The sequence below is a fragment of the Geotrypetes seraphini genome, chromosome 15, assembly GCF_902459505.1.
Source record: "Geotrypetes seraphini chromosome 15, aGeoSer1.1, whole genome shotgun sequence".
Classification (NCBI taxonomy): domain Eukaryota; kingdom Metazoa; phylum Chordata; class Amphibia; order Gymnophiona; family Dermophiidae; genus Geotrypetes; species Geotrypetes seraphini.
The window spans coordinates 65528516-65546062 of record NC_047098.1 but is presented as its reverse complement, the minus strand read 5'-3'; the positions used below and the strand labels follow the sequence as shown (position 1 = coordinate 65546062).

At 42.5% G+C, this 17547-nt stretch overlaps 1 protein-coding gene across 10 annotated transcripts in view; it reads left to right on the top strand.

The window, feature by feature from the left end:
• Positions 1-3003, top strand: part of TSPOAP1 (TSPO associated protein 1) — a 225595-nt gene extending 222592 nt beyond the window's left edge. For 8 of the 10 annotated variants that reach the window (XM_033922925.1, XM_033922922.1, XM_033922920.1 and 5 more), the window contains one exon: positions 2253-3003. In XM_033922925.1, the coding sequence (XP_033778816.1) occupies positions 2253-2456 (204 nt within the window). In that variant the 3' untranslated portion in view covers positions 2457-3003. The remainder of the gene's footprint in view (positions 1-2252) is intronic. The other 2 variants (XM_033922924.1, XM_033922923.1) reach the window with 2 other exon arrangements.
• The last annotated feature ends 14544 nt before the right edge of the window (positions 3004-17547 follow it).

Below are 17547 nucleotides of genomic sequence, written 5' to 3'. Positions count from 1 at the left end.
ACGGCCCTCGAGGACCGACTTTGACACCTGTGCTCTAGGGTATACATATTCAGGGCTTCCAGTCTCTCCTCATACATCTTCTGGCACAAACCGACCATTTTCGTCGCCTTCCTCTGGACCGCTTCAAGTCTTTTTATGTGGTTATCTTATCCTGCTTGTCCTCAGAGAAAGCAATATTTCTTATCTATAGTGGCTGTTACGTGAGGGCAGCAAGCTTAGCAGTTATAGAAACTTGTCCTTTTCCCATTTGAGATGACTTCTTTTAGCTAATATGCAAGACTAAAAAGGCCCTTAATAACAACAGATTGGAAACTTCCATGCCTGCTTTGAAAAACTTTCTAAATTGTTCAATGGGTAAGTGAGTAATAAGATTTGATATACTGCCTTTCTGTGATACAATCAAACTGGTTTACAATTATTACCGTATTTTTTGCACCATAAGACACACCTTTTTTCCCCAAAAAAGTGGGTGGCATGTCTGTGCGTCTTATAGAGTGAATATTGCATCACAGACCCTGATGTGCAGTGCTCTCCCAGCTAATTTAGGTGAGTGCCCGGCTGTCTGCCAAGGAAACACAGTATATACAGTCGCTTTTTTCGCCTTTTTAAATCCTGGTGGTCCAGCGGTGTATCGGCAGGAGTGAGACCCACGATAACTGATGGCAGCCATTCAGGGAGCGGCGCAGGCCCAGGCTGGAGCGTGCAAAGCTCACTCCTGCCTTGTGCACTACTGGCCGTGAGATCTGAGGCAGTCATCCAGCGAGGGAGGGGCTCAGCGTGGGACAGGAGTGTGGAAAGCTTGCTCCTGCCGATATACCGCTGGACCACCAGGATTAAAAAAGGTACGGGGGGGGGGGTGTAAAAAAATTCTTAGTCGACTGGGATGGATCCCTCCTGTCCAGCCTGCCACTAGACCACCAGAGGAGGGACAGGGTAGAGCCTGGCAGGGAGGAGGGACAGGGTGCAGAGCCTGGCAGGGAGTGAGGGGGGCTGGGTGCAGAGCTTGGCAAGGAGAGGGGCTGAGTACAGAGCCTAGAAAACTAGAAGAGTACTTGAACCTTAAAATCTCTCCTCATTTGTTAATGACAGTGATGATGGTTCTTAATATGGCTGTTGACTTTACATGGCTGAAATATTATTCTGCTATATTTTATTAAATATATTGGTACACCATTTGGTTCAGAATATTTTTTTTCTTGTTTCCCTCCTCTAAACCTAGGTGCGTCTTATAGTGTGAAAAAATACGGTATATGCAGGTATTTTCTCTGTCCCTGGTAGACTCACAGTCTAAGTATTGTACCTAAGACAATGGAGGATTAAGTGACTTGTCCAAGGTCACGAGGAGCTGCAGCAGGAAATGAACCCAATTCCCCAGGTTCTCTGCCCACTGCACTAATCTATAGCTGTCTAGAAGTGTCCCATATATGGTGCCATTTTTCTCTGATAATACTGTTGCCATAACCAACTTTTCTCTCCTTTTAAATCATGTGTTTTATAACATATTAAATATTTATTTGTATAAATGAATATTACATAAAGATTAAATACTAAACTCTTCTCCTTTTTCTAGTCCATATCTTTGTCAAAGACCTTAGCTTTAATCCAGAAAGCTGAAAAGATAGCTTTTATTTTGGCACTGTACAAAAAGGCCAAATAAATCCACTATTAAAATACAGGTATCGCTGATAAATTTGGATGTAGTTACAGAAAGCAGCTCCTACACGACAGACGTCTGCTGTTAACAGCAGCTTAGTCGGTTAGGCCTAAAAGAGGAAGGTCCATTGTGTATAACCTCACAGTTATCTCTGTGGTAATACAAGGGAAGGTGAAAACCACCTAATAGATTAAAACAGTTCTGCAAAATGTAATGAAAAAAACCCCCCATTAACAATGAATGAAATGTATTCCATCTTTTAATAACGTCAAAAGTCTTGTTTCAGATTTTACCGAGTCAGCTTCAGATTTTTAAAGCAGGTCTTTTGCACTTTCTACACAGCTGTGGGAATCATCACCTAAACAGTAGTTTTTGCATTGCATGCATTTAAGCCAAGGCCAGCAACTGAAAGAAATGGCAGTTTTTGGAAATACTGTAGAAATTCTGGATCACATTACTATGTTATATATATTTAAAGTGAAATAAATGAAATCCATAAACTCTTAAATTTTTTTGTTGTTATATGTCATGCATTGTAACAATTTTCTATAAAGCCGTGTCCCTGTTTTTCTTTCTGTATTTCCTTTTTGCTATTTAGTTAAGATTTATGCATTCCGGTAATCTGAATGAATCTTCTCCCAACTTGTCTGATGAACCATCTCTTCTGTCACCTTCCCAGGATCTGAAAGTAACACAACCATCAGAAAGACTAAAGACAGTTGACATGGCGACAAGGAAAAAAGGGTTCTTCTTTAAAGGAAAAAAGCTCTTTAAAAAGCTGGGCTCCAGCAAAAAGGAGTAAAATTTTAAAATCTGCAGGAAATTTGGCAGTAATTGAGGTATCTTAAAATAGTGTCTGAGGAAAGAGAAGATTTTAGAGCCCCTTGTATCAAACCGCGGTAGAGCTTTTTACCATGGACTGGCAAGATAAATGCACCAACACTGAGTTTCGGCCTGCAGTAAAAATCTCTACCGTGGTTTGATGAAAGGGAAATGGAATTATTAGGGGGAGTCCCTTTAAAATATTAAGTTGCCCGACTCTTTACTGTGTCCTTGTGGTCTAGTCTTAAGGCAAAAAACCGTTGCTTTATTTCATGTGCTTTTACACTTGTTTAAAAATAAAGTTTGTGTACCTTTGTTGTCGTACCAAGCCCACTCCTCCCTTGAATCTTGTCTGTAGTCTTTTGCATACTGTACTCCTGCAAACAGTGTATCGCTGAGGTGCAGAAAAGCCCCCTCATTTACATAGAATTGTAGGTAGATGGGGCATTCAAAAAAACTGGAACACTGCAGTTAGAAACAAATAGTAAAAGATTTTTTCTTCATTTCTGAGGCAAACTAAAATATGTGTTATCTGTATTTAATATCAGAAAATTTTGTTGACTATTTCATGGTGATCACCAGAACAAAACACCTTGAACCTCATATGAATATGCAGAAAAGAATACTTAAAAAAAGCTATTTTAACAAGTAAAATGAACAGATGAACTGAAAAAGGCAAATTAAGGGTCTCCTCTGTACATTTATATCAAAGGGGCTTAAATGAGTTTTGTGGTGATAAATAACATTTGAAGGTTTACTTTGCAGGTATATTTTTAAGAAGATGGTCTAGATCAGGGGTAGGCAATTCCGGTCCTCGAGAGCCGGAGCCAGGTCAGGTTTTCAGGATATCCACAATAAATATGCATGAGATAGATTTGCATCTCAAGGAGGCAGTGCATGCAAATCCATCTCATACATATTCATGGTGGAGATCCTGAAAACCTGACCTGGCTCCGGCTCTCGAGGACCGGAATTGCCTACCCCTGATCTAGATAATTTGTTTGATAGAGGTTACTTTGTTAATGAGCTTAGACAAGTGCAGAGTGTTTGGGATCAAGATAGGAACCATGCCCTAGAAACCTCAGCTGCCTCATTGTTGAATGAAAAGTTCCAGGAGTAAAGGACAAAATAGGTGACTATTGAAGCCAGAATTCAAAGTGTGTCTCAGGCTCCGATGCTCCAAAGCTTTCTGTGGCTGTAAGAGTCATTAAAATGCTCTTTTTTTTTTCCAATTCTTTATTCATTTTTTTCATCTTACACCAAGTGAACAATATTACATCAGTTAATTCCTATACATCACTTGAAAATTATTTCTTCTTATTATTTCAATACATATTTTAAATCCCTCCCACACCCACCTTCTCCACAAATAATGCAAATCAAAGGTATCATACATGTAATGTGTTCAAAATAATAATAAACCAATAATGAATCAATATATCCCCCCTTCCCCATTATTCTAATTATACTTTAATGTATAAAGGTGCCTACACATTACAATATGTTATCAATGGTCATTAAAATACTCTTACTGGCACAGAAAGCTGTCCTGCCAGTGTACAAAAGGGTTCTCCGTGGCTGCCACTAATTGTTGTAACATCCACCAAGAATCCTATGCTAATGCATTAAAAGGAGCTCATTAGGATGCACTGGGAAGGGAGTGGGCATCCCTCCTGCTGGTCTTGTATTGAAGGTACAGTGGAGTGGCAGAGATGGATGCTGGCATAGGGAGGTGGTGGTGATGGTGGCAGGAGGGAGTGGGCATCCCTACTGCCATTTTGTATTTTGGTGGGGGGGCTCAATGGGAGGAATGAGGGAGTGCCCAACAGCAGATTGGGGATTTCCTCGCTGACTCCAAAGCAGGAGCCAGCAGGGGAAGCCCTGATTCAAAGCCTGCATCTTCTGGTCTCCCCTCTGATGGCTCTAAGCTGATCATGACTGGGCAGAGGGAAGAAGGGCAGCTGCAGGCAGGAGGAGGAGTTGTGCCTAGCAATTGCTCTTCTGAGCAGGCACCAGGCACAGTTCCTCCCCTCTTTTACTGGTGCTGCTCCACACAAATAGCATGTGTAGAATTTGCAGGCTATGGTGCTAATCATCACCAGTAAAAGAAAAATTGCTCCCACCACAGTATTTTTTACTGGGGTGCCAGAGTTAGTGCATCCAGCCCTCAGTCCCTAAGCTACAAATCCCCACCTTTATAATAGTGTGGGGTTTTGGATAGTAAATTTACTGGAATTTGTTCTTGTTTAAAAGGTTTTAATGCTATTTTAATGTATAGATGAGAATTTGTGCATTAGGTTCATTTGGAAATCCTTTAGTCCAGGGGTGCCCAACCTGCGGCCTGAGGGCCACATGCAGCCCCGGTCGAGGGCGATGCAGTATTTTCCTCTGTTGCCCCAGGGTGTTTACCATCTTGCCGGCTCTCTCCTGTGTCTTGCTGCAGCATTTGAAAGTTTGTGCGGCCCCAGAAACATTTTTTTCTGCCAATGCGGCCCAGTGAAGCCAAAAGGTTGGACACCCCTGCTTTAGACTGTTTCAGCTAAGCACTGAAAATTTTGGAAATACTTTTCTATATATTTGCAACTGTTGTAAGCTAAAATCATTATTCTTATTGTACAAGGAATGCCTAAAATAAGGGATTCATGTTGAAACACTCTCCCTTTTGAAAATACTAACCTAGTACAGCCAAGGGTGCTGCAGTGCAGTTGAATGTTTAGCCGTAGTTCATAAAAATAAAATCTTGTCACGTAAACATATGTAAACAGTGAATGGCACCTGCCTTCTTTTATTCAAATATTTTGTATAATTGTGTATGTCTCATGCAAAAGTGAACACTGGATCCCAGGTGTACATTAATACAGAAATGAGAGCTTAAAGCTATTTTCATATTCAAAACATTCTTTACATTTAAGATTATATCACTTTTTTAAAACGTTAAGTTTTCTAACGGGGGTTTTAAAGGAGCATATGATGCTCTTTGTCACATTATTTTGCATGTTTCGTAGAAATGTTTTGTTAATTCTGATTTAGTACAGGAGATAAAATGAGATTGGTTTGGGACTAAAAAGTGAAATTCACAGGTGTTGCAATATGCTCTTGTTTTGTTTTTATAAATGTTTTATAACAATAAAAAAATATATTTTTACAGAAAAGGTGTTAAATTTTCTTCTTTTTTTTAGAAAATATTTTGCCAATTTATTAGTCAGAACAAAATATTTGTACAATATCCCACAAATGTCAAAGACCCTGTCATTCATTCCATCATTAATTCTTTTTTTTGATTGAAAATTTTTTGAAAAAAATTTTTTTTTTAAAATCTTTATTCGTTTTCATATCTTACAAGTGTATAATATTCAATCACGAATTTTACAAATCACTTGATATTCTTATTTATAATCACCAAAGCATAAAAAGAACCCCTCCCCCACCCATCCCATCCATTAGGAATAAACCAATTAAGACAAATATCATATATCCCACAAACATGCGAAAATGAACAAAACAATGGTATATAATAAGCTGCAAACATCAAGTCATAAGGTCATATATAATAGTCATGTGATATTTAACATTTTAAATCCTTACAAAACTTGTCGAGAGGAGCCCAAATCCTAATGAAACTGGCGATGTTATTATGTTTGAGTGCTGTAACTTCCTCATATTTTCTAAAACACATAGGTGATTCCACCATAAAACACATAGGTGATTCCACCATTCATGAAATTATAAAATCGAAGATTTTTATGAGTGATGATAGTAATGAGATATCTGGGTTCGAGGAACGCAGTATGATAGATTTATAAGACAGAGGTATCCTATTTTTTCTATGAATTATGAAAATAATTCTTGACCAAACATCCAACCAAAATATCTGTAAATTAGGGCTTGAATAAAGGAGGTGCAAGAAAGTCCCAGATTGCTGAGTGCATGACTAGCACAAATCTGAAGACTGATGTAATATCCAACCCCGTGGGAACCCCAAGACCCGAAGAGGGGAACCTGTGGGATTCCCATCGTCCCTATTTCCGTGCAGCTCTCTAGTTCAAACTCCTTTTATTGACCTACAAGTGTATTCAGTCTGCAGCTTCTCAGTATCTCTCCTTTCTCATCTCTTCCTACACCCCACCTTGAGAACTCCGCCAGGTAAGTCTCTCTTGATCGGTACCCTTCTCGCTAGCTCTGTCCTTTCTACCTCGATGTGCCATATGCCTGGAACAACCTGCCTGACTTGGTACGTCGGACTCCGTATCTGGTAGTATTCAAATCCATGCTGAAAACCCACTTTTTTTAAAGCTGGGTTTAAGTCCTAACCCAACCAACTTGAAAAGCACCCTTATCTGCTTGTCATTCCCTCTATAGGCTCTTATCTCTGCAGTTCAAGTACTGTGCTTGGTTGAAGACAAGGATGCCATGACACACAGCTTCTTTCCAGCCCCATTGCTTGTACAGATTAGACTCTGGGGTGAGGGAAAATGTTAGAGTTTCACAGTGCTGGGGTCCCATGGGAAGGGGGCTGTGCTACAGCGGGTAGGAGAGAGCTTTAAAGCAGGGAGAGTGGTGTTATGGAATTCTCTGCTGTGCAAAATTTCTTTGCAAATTCTGCAGTGTGTAATGGCACAGGAGAGCACAATGTGAAAACTTTGCTAAGGTAATGTGTGTGTTGAGGCAAGAAGAAGTGGGCTGCCTTGAAAGAATGACAGTTGGCTGCCCTGTTGGTTCTGATCTTATGTAATGGTTTCCTCTTTGTTTCAGCTAAAAGTATTACAAGATATAAGTAGACCCCAAAACTTCAGTTTTAAACCTCAATGCTGGGAGTATTAAGAAAATCAGGAAACATCTATAAAGCCAGAAATAACATGCCAATACCATGAACGACTCAAAAAAATGTATCCAATGCAGAGGTCAACTTCAGTTTGATTTAAATGCTTAAATTCTACCTTTACTGTTCAATAGAACATCCAATGTCTAGGGTTATCAGACATCCAGATTTACCCAGACATATTCCTCTTATTAGAGGACATATCATAACAGAACATAAAAACGCATTAAGTTCTATGTGGTTAACAAAAGAGAAGGATCGACAATTTAATAAACAGAACATATCTAACTTACATTACATTAGGGACTTCTATTCCGCCTATATCAACTTCCAAAAGATTGAATAAAAAGATAGGTTTTTAAAGCACATCTAAATTGGTGATAAGTATTTGAGGATGTGATTAAATGCTTCAAATCCTTGTCCCAACAAGCTGCTTGAAAGGACAAAAGACGCTGATAAAATCTCTTAGATCTACAACTCTTAAAACACTCTAGAAAATCTTTGCGTTTCTGTCTGTTAAGGCAGTAAATACAAATGAATTTAAAAGATATTCAGGTATTAAACCAGTATTTGCCTTGCAGCAGATGCATCCAAACTTAAGCTTGATCCGAGCCTCCACTGGTAACCAATGCAACTGTCTGTAGAAAGGTGTCACATGGTCATACGTCTTCATATTGTTAATCAAACGAACAGCCGCATATCTGGACAGCTTTTCAAAACCCGGCACTTTGAGTTTTGAAAAGCTTCCTCTTCAGATTGCGTCGGGAGGGGGCATCCAAGTTAGGCTGGGGTGTGGTGTGAGCGTAATGGGGTGGGAATAGGTGGAACTGAGCGGGCCTATGGGTCCGGATTTTATACGAGTAAAATCTGGTAACCCTGGGTAAGTCAATTTTGAAGGTGTCGATTTTAAAAAGCACTATTGAACAAATGGTACAACTTCATGTGGAAAATCAACAACTAGCTTTACATTTTGTGTAATATGTTATTTACGTACCTGAAATTTCTAAGAAATTATACAAAAATACACAAATTACTGAAAAATGTTTAAGTGCTCTGATAATACAGTAGTTTTTATGTTTTGCATTGCTCATAACAGCTCTAAGGTTCATGAGAATATGGATTTCCAAGCAAAATCTGAAATGAAAGATTCTGAAAAGAATGATTGTAGAGTTCTGCATGGTAAACTGGTTCAATAGAAAAATAAATAGCAATTGGACACAAGGTCCCAGGCCTCTCTTCCAATGGCAACTATTGAAAAAACAGTGTGAAAAGGTAAGAAAGTTGATCGTCTGTACAGCAAGGAGGTCAATTTGGTATGGTTAAAGCAAGTCTGTCTTGCAAGCTATGTTGTGCAGTGAAGAGGAATAGGAGAGTAGAGATGCAGTGGAGAAGACATTGAAGATCAGAGGTGAAGGAGATGAGAAGACAAACGGGTACCAGACGTCCCCAGACACATCCTTCTGAGGACACGTCCAGGGCTCCAGATGGCTTTTCAAAACTGGTGTTGGGCAGGAGGACAACGCGATGGCATCACGTGCATGTACAGATGCCCTCCGAGCAGAGCAGAGCAGGGGGCAGGAATGTGTGGAACTGGGCAGGCCAGGGGGTGGTTATAAGAGGTCTGGATTTTCCAAACTGAAAATCTGGTAACCCTAAGAAGACACAGCAGGGTGAGACCCAGGAAAGCACCATCTGTCAACACCCAATTACTTGACTGGAGCTCTGGAGTCTCTGAGCCTCTTCATACCTGTACCATGACAACAGCAGAGATCAAGGCATTTCTGAGCAGGCCCATGGTGGTTCCAGACTGGCCATCACAATTCAGTCCATAGGTGTGTAAAAATGACAACTGAGCTTGTAAAATCAAGAGAAGAGGGAACATATTAGGGATCAGATGGTCAGCAGTAAACTTTGGCCTCTTAACACTAACTGCATAAATGACATTTTAAGGACAATTATGTGGCTACAGATGTAGGTCAGCTTATTTGTACATTCAAATATTACTTAATTCTGACATATTTCAACTGATTTAATGTAGGTAAGACTCACTTTAAGCTGTTTCTGAAGGCGTAATAAGGGTGGGCAAGGGGGTCAGTTTGTCCTCTGCACCATGTTGGTAGGGGTGCTGACACCCCTCCTCCTCTCTGCCCTCCACCTCTTCCTATTCCTCCCATCCTCACGCGCACCCCCCTTCCCTTCCCCATACCTCTAGTTGAAGTTGTTTGAAGGGTACCGTGTATAGGAAGTGACATCAGAGAGAGAGTCAACGGGGTTGCAAGGAGCATGCTGTTGACCACAGTGAGCAACAACTTCAACTAGAGGGAAGGGAAAGGAAAGAGGCGCAGGCGGGATCAGGGAAGGAGTGGGAGGTACACGCGCCATGGCTCGGGGAAGGAGCAGAGGAGGGGCACCAGTGCCCCTGGGGCCTCTCACCCTTGCTATACCACTAACTTTAGATTCAGCATGCAAAACTGCATAATTTGGTCAGTACTCAGTAGTAGTTTGTAAAGGTTGACAAAATAAAAATCTACCCCTAAAATTGACATCCCTATTACAGAGCTCCATATAAAATACAGTTATTATACACAATAAAAAAAATTCTCACCTGCCCACAAAAATGCTCCAGGCAACTTTATGTTTGTTGGAATGTAATGGGTACTCAGAACTTCCTGTCTGTTTCAGCAATAGGCTCACACTTTTGTCATCTTGGAACATGCCGCTCACAATATCCATCTCAAATGTTGGGGTTTCCTATTCAAAAATGTGTGAGAATATCCAAACTGAATAGCCATTTTCCAAAATACAAAGTCCAAATTATGAATGCCATAAAAACAGGGACAAGGATGTCTGGTAGCATGTGTACAAATATGGCCACACAGACATCTCTACAGAGAACGGGCTGCCTAGTGATCAGTGCAATGGATTTTAATCCAGGGCACCTAGGTTTATATTCCACTGTAACTCTTATTTAAAATGGTGAGCCCTGCAGAGACAGGGAAATACCTACTGTACCTCAAGCTTGCAAGTGTCTTTAATATTTAGGTACAGTAGGAATAGCTCTTTCTGGAGAGCTCATAATTTGCAGGTTAAAGAAAAGAGAGATGGAGTGGGATTTAAACCTGTGTCCCCTGGTTTATAGACCACTGCACTGACAACTAGGTTACCTTAAGACCTTCTTACCCATAATACCTGATGTTATCCCAGGACAAGCAAGCAGCATATTCTCACATGTGAGTGATGTCATCTACGGAACCCGGCACAGACCATCCACAGTGATCTGTCACTTTAAGAAATCAAAAGACTGCCCATACTGCACATGGGCAAGTGCCTTCCCACCTGCTGCCAGCTTAGGGTTTTAGACACCTGGACCAACTAGAGTCTTAGGCCTTCTTCCCAGTGCATTCTGGGAAGGAGGCCTAAGACTCCAGTTGGCCCAGGTGCCTAAAGCCCCTCCCATAGGAGGGACCTTAGGCACCTATGAGAATCAGGGCCTTAGCCGCCCCCCCCCCCGACGGTGCATCCTAGGATGCACTGGGAAGGAGAAGGCCCACCATTCTGAAGAGGAGGGCCTGCCAGCCAGAGGGAAAAGACATCCCTCCGACTGGCCTTCCTGTTAAAGGTATACAGGGGGGGGGCCAGGTGAGCTTTGGGGGTGTCAGCAGAAAGGAGTGGGCATCCCTCCTGCTGGCTGACTTGCAGTGATGTTTGGGTGTTCCCTGCTGCTGCCTCTCAGCTGATCACAGCAGGGAGATTCCCTTGCTGTGATCAACTCAGCGGCAATGCAATTCTCTAAACAGTGTCTGTGACATGGATGCCGGTTAGAGAAATGGGGTGGCAATTCTATATAGGACGCCCGTGTACCATTCTCAGAAGTCGCTTAGGTGGCTGCTGAGACCGGGCAGTGTGTAGCGCAGTGGTTAGAGCTACAATCTCAGCACCCTGAGGTTGTGGGTTCAAATCCCTCACTGGTCCTTGTGACCCTAGCCAAGTCACTTAATCCCACCATTGTCCCAGGTACACTATGTAGAGTTTGAGCCCACTGGGACAGATAGGGAAATATCACAGGATATAAGTGGTATATAAATAAATAAATATACAAAATCGGGCCCTACGTAAGTACTATTGTAGGAGTGCATTCAACGATATTCTATAATATGAGCATGGCAGTCAGAGGACTAGAGTCTATAAATGGTAGTTTGATTGAAGTCTTTTGATCTCCACCATTCCTTGACCTTTACACTCATTGTGGTGGTATTTCTCATTTATTGATACATAAGACAACCCATAAATGGAACAAGTGCTCTCTTCTTTTCTGCTGCCCTTATTACATTCCCTTAATCCCCAACTTAAACCCACGCCAGCCCATCTCTTGGAACCTAAGACACAGCAGGAGAATTATTTCACTTGATTTCAGACATCCCAATATAGCTTTCGTTGTCTCTACACCAGTACTGTCTCATTCTTCAGTTTGTGGTCCGCTATAACCACTAGATCCTGTTTTTCGCAGTGCTACTGCCTAGCCATCCATTTCCTATCTTGCATTTGTACGTTGGACCTTTCCTTCCTAAGTGTAAGAATTGACATTCAGCAGTACCGGATTTCATTGCATTTATTACAACCATTTGAGCTCCTTTTGAACTCTAATCCTCTCCTCCAATATACTTGCATAATCCTCTGCAAATTTACCCCCCCCACACACACACACACACTCCACTTTTAGCCTGCTGTACTAGAGGTTTTCAGCGCAGGCCAGCAAGGTAAGTGCTCTGACACTCATAGGAATTCTGCGCTAAAAATCTCTAGCACAGCTTGATACAAAGGGGTTAGTTATTTTGCTTATGCTGTCATCCAAAATACATCTGCCTTTTCTATCTCCAATGTAGGAGGGGGTTTAAAATACATTTAAAAACGCATGAGCCAAATATTCAAAAAGTTTTTATCCAGGCAGGTCATATTTATTTTAAAACTTATACCCCACCTAAAACTAAGTGGCTTTCAGTAAACATACATCAAATAACAAACAAAAAATCTATATCTTCATTTATAACTGAAACAGAAAAGCATTGTCTTACATAGAGAATGACACGGGGACAATTTTTTTCCCATCCCACAGGAAAGCATAGTTACTTACCGTAGCAGGCAGCTATTCTCACATATGGGTGACGTCATTCACGGAGCCTGAATGCGGACAGCTTCGCAAGCAGACTTTCTTGTAGAACTTTAGAAAGTTTGCGACTGCCGCACCATGTATGCGCCTTCCCACCCAGTGTAGGGCGCGCGTCTCCTCAGTTCAGAGAGCTGGCAGAGAAGCCAACCAGGGGAGGTGGGTGGGTTGTGAGAATATCTGCCTGCTGTCCCTGGATAACACCTGTTACGGTAAGTAACTGTGCTTTATCCCAGGACAAGCAGGCAGCCGATTCTCACTGATGGGTGACCTCCAAGCTAACCAAAATGGGATGGTGGGAGTTTTGGCAATTTAGGAGAATAAATGTTGTAAAACTGGCTGGCCAAAATGGCCATCCCGTCTGGAGAAAGTATCCAGACAATAATGAGAGATGAAAGTATGAACCGAGGACCAAGAGGCAGCTTTGCAGATTTCCTCAATGGGAGTAGATCTGAGGAAACCACTGAGGCCGCCATGGCTCTGACTTTGTGGACTGTGACTGTAGATGCAGAGCAGAAAGAGATGGTGCCTTATGATTTGAAAGTGTTTGGGCATTATGGTGGAATGCTTAAGGACTCCTAGGACTTCTCTGACTGTTGGAGCAGCGTCAGAGCATTTGGGCTGCAGTAGAAACCTCTACAGAGGCTTAGTAAAAGGACAGTGAAAAGAATGCTCTAACTTTGGGGAGTCCTATTATTAAGGTACGCTAACTGATGTAAACTGTTAATAAAAGGACCCCCTTATGCACCAAACTAACTAAGCACCGGTCTGATTAGTGGCCAGTGTCCCGTTAGCTTCTGAGTGACCTCACTTACCTGCACTTTCTGTTCCAAAGCCCACATGTGGCTCCATTCATCCTGCAGCTGTCAGCAGTTTATGAACCTCTGGCCATCATGGGCTAAATATATTATTGACCTCTATATTTTCAGTCAGTGCATAAACTATGCTGCTTACTACTACAAAATATGTTCAAGTCTAGGAATTATTGCTTGAGAACGCGATTGATGGTTTGGACAAGTCCATTAAAAATTATTAACCAGATAGAGGTGTGTGACTGTCTCCGGTGGGAGCAAACAACGTGGAATGGACTTAACAGGTATTTTCAAGTGTCCTGGAGCGGCCACTGTTGGAGAGAGGATGCTCTCCTGTGCGAGTCATCCATCAATGCCTTCTGCAGGGCGAATGATATTTTTGGGAACCACAGTGACTGCTTCCATGCTGTTTCTGCTTAAGTGTTTTGCTGCTGCTGTTAAAAAGGCCTTCCCGCGTTCTGTCCCTGATGGTTACATTCTACAAAATATCCTCCTTATGCTTACAAGAAAGGTTTCTTAACAACACAGAAGTAGTTGGAATTGTAAGGAAATAAAGGTAATTAAATTGGAGATTGAGATTGAATTGCTGGCAGCCAAGACTTCAGGGTGGGACACGTTTGTCAGAAACCTTTGAGTAGGGTGTTCCAGGCCCCAGAGCCCCTGGTCTGTTTGTCCGCTGGAGAGTGAAGAAAAATAAAAAGTTTGGGTACTGTTGGTGGAGTTCTGTGATGAGCAGTCACTGATGAATGGATGCATTTACTGTTGCTGTCATTTCTTTGCTTGTGGACAGAAAGTCTAGCTCGCATTTTTCCATTAATTCAGCTTGCATTCACGTACAATATTCATCTATAATCAAAGATCATAGTTTTGTACCTGAGGCAATGGAAAGTCAAGTGACTTGCCTAAGCTTACAAGGAGTGTCAGTGGGATTTGGTTTCTGGTTTCTCTGGGCCTGCTGCTCTAACCACTTTAAGAGAAAGGGTACTCAGGAAGCAATGGAAGAGAAGAGGAACTGGGCGTGGGAGGTACCAGCTGGGCTATCCCAGGAAGGGAGTGCCACATGATGCCCTCAAACTCACTAGTCATATAAAGCTACAGTCACCAGTCCAGTTCACGAGGGTAATGAGAGACCAGCAGGTGAGTCTGATGACTAGGAGAGATGCAGAAGGGAAGGCTTTGGGAAGGCATGAAGAAGACTGTCACTGGGTGAGGAAGAGTATAGTGACAGAACGTGAGACTAATTGTTAAGCTCTCCTGGGATGTAAAAGCAGACCGAGACGCTGAAGAGGCCGTTAACGCAGGCTGTAGTGCATGTGAATTAGGATTCAGGATGATATTTGAGTGCAAACGAGGTATTTCCTGAAAATGTCTGGATTTTCCCAGCGGGAATGCTTAGTTAAGCATTTGCGATTTCGCCTCAGGAGTGCATATAGCTGAAGCGTGAGTGATAGGGATGATCTTCTGCTGTTACTACTGGGTGACCCAGACTGGGCTGCAGAATATTTTGGGTTGTTTGAAGTATAAAGCAGGAGCTAATGTGGATGTTAATGTCTTTGCAATGTGCAATATGGGTTCTGGTGACGATTCCAGCTGCTGTTATGTGATTCAAGGCTCTTCTGACCAAGAGGGAGTCTCTCATTTGACCATTAATTTCACTATCCTTCTCTTGCATGCATTTTGGAAGATTAATCAAAACGTATTTGTTTAGCAAATTCGGAATATGATTATTGTATGGTTTAAATTGATTGTAAATTTAACAGTTAATGTGCTGGTTTTATCTTTTGCAAATTGCATAGGACCGAGATACCTGCGATTCAAAAATAAAGTTTTAATGTGTGATGCAGGGCTTATTGTTACACTATACAGTACGTCAGGGGTAGCCAAATCAGCTCTTCCAGTGTAATAATAATTTCCTATTACTTTGCCATATTGCCTTTCATGACAAAATAGTCTACAAAATAAAATCAGGAAAAAGAAATGAGGACCACAAATAATTGTCAGAAGAGCTATGGAACAGAAGTGTACGAAGGTGTAGGTCTGTCCGGAGCATCCTTCCCTTCATGCTGTGCCCCTAGATCGCAAGTTTTCCAAACACCTCACAGAAGAAATAATCCTGGAGACAAACTTTAGACTTCTCAGGTAGGGGTTGGAAAGGAGTATCCACAAAGTGGGAGCCGTAAAAAACAAGACAGCTTGACTCGTAGAATCAAGTGTGTGTGGGGGGGGGCCTAGATAGAAAGTGCTCATGAAGAGATTCAAGACAGTGGGCAGACGTGTCGGGAAGAAGAAGAGATGACAGATAGGATAAAACGTGGTAGGACCCGCTAGCCAGTAGCGTCCACAACTACTTGCACAGAACAGCAGCAGCGGATGGAAATTCAGGGTAGATATCTTCACTTCTTGACTAGTTTTCTGCACTTCAGGACCAGAATTACTAACTCCTGCTCTCTGTTATGTTGCCTCAGATGATATCGGCTGTATAGTGAAAGGGCTCTAATGAAATTATTGCATACATGTTGTATGGTGCAGGGGCCATAATGATATTATAAGGGACTCAAATGATGCTATAAGCTATGTCTTGTATGATACAGAGATGCTAGTGATGATATAAGTTATATATTGTATGAGGCAGGATGTTATATACACAGGTCCCACTTTCCTACCGCAGATTTGTCAAGATTTATATCCTTGCTTATCAAATTATGCAATTTTAGACAACTATTCAAAACATCAGGGTCGATATTCAGCCTGTAGCACTCAACATTTTACTGAGCACCACCAGTATTAAGCCTAAAAATCCAATACTGGGCCAAGTCCAGGCTTCGACCTTGAATTTCAAGATTTGCAGAGCTGTTTTAGGGCCCTTTTCAGCACAACTGCCTATGGGGCACCACCTAAAGATAGGACTGACTTCTGTGTGTTAACCTGATTGGTTCACTACAAATAACTAGGGTTACCAGATTTTCCAGCAGGAAAATCCGGACTCATGGCCCGCCCCGTTCTGCCTCACCCCGCCCCAGATAGCATCCATGCATGCACAGATGTGACGCAATGACATCATGCACGCATACGTGGTCACGTGATGTCAGTGCGTTGCGTCCGCCCCTTCCCAACACGATTTGGATGGAAGCTTTTCACAACCCAGACAACGTGCCGTGTTTTGAAAAGCTGTCCGGACCCCTGGACATGTCCTCGAAAAGGAGAACATGGCTGGGGAAATCCAGACATCTGGTAAGAACATAAGAATTGCCGCTGCTGGGTCAGACCAGTGGTCCATCATACCCAGCAGTCCGCTCACGCGGCGGCCCAAAGACCAGTGCCCTGAGTCTAGCCCTACCTGCGTACGTTCTGGTTCAGCAGCAACTTGTCTAACTTTGTCTTGAATCCCTGGAGGGTGTTTTCCCCTATAACAGACTCCGGAAGAGCGTTCCAGTTTTCCACCACTCTCTGGGTGAAGAAGAAATTCCTTACGTTTGTACGGAATCTATCCTCTTTCAACTTTAGAGAGTGCCCTCTCATTCTCCCTACCTTGGAGAGGGTGAACAACCTGTCCTTATCTACTAAGTCTATTCCCTTCAGTAACCGTCAAATGCTGACTCCGTCCTGGAACACCCCCCCCAAATAGCCAGTTTTGCTTTAGGCACTAAGGCCCATCTAATATAATAAAACGGTAAGCCGCGCATGCGCACTTCCTATGCGTGCGTCCGTTTTCCGTGAGCTGCAGCTAAGAAGTGCGCATGCGCGGCTTACGGTCTGGCCTCGAGGCGAAAGGCTGTGCAAAGGCAGTGCAAAGCGGCAGCTGCTGGGAGGAGGCCGCAGCAGCTTGAGGGGAAAGGTGGTGCGGAGCACCAACACCCCCTGCCCTCTCCATCGCGGCCCAGGAGAGACGAGGCAGTGCGAGGTCTGGACGTCACCGCCGCACGACGCAAAGCCTGTGCGCTGCACACAGAAGAAACCGCTGCGGCTTTACTACATTGTATGCTTAAATGCGATGAGGTTAAAACTTGCCGTGGCTCCTTATAGCACAAACGAAGGTGAATGGATCACTAGCTTTTTAATCAACACATATCGGGTATTAGTTTTTTGTCTAACGGTATTTAAAAACGTTTGGAGGAGCTGCAGTGTAATTTGAACTGAGCTCCCTGGGTACTCATGATCCGAGTTTTTGTTTGTTTTGCTCTTTCCAGGTTGTGCTAACCATTAGACTGAGTATTCATTAACAGAAAAATGTACTTTATATCTTTAATCTTTAGTGGATTCTTCATTAAGTATTTAA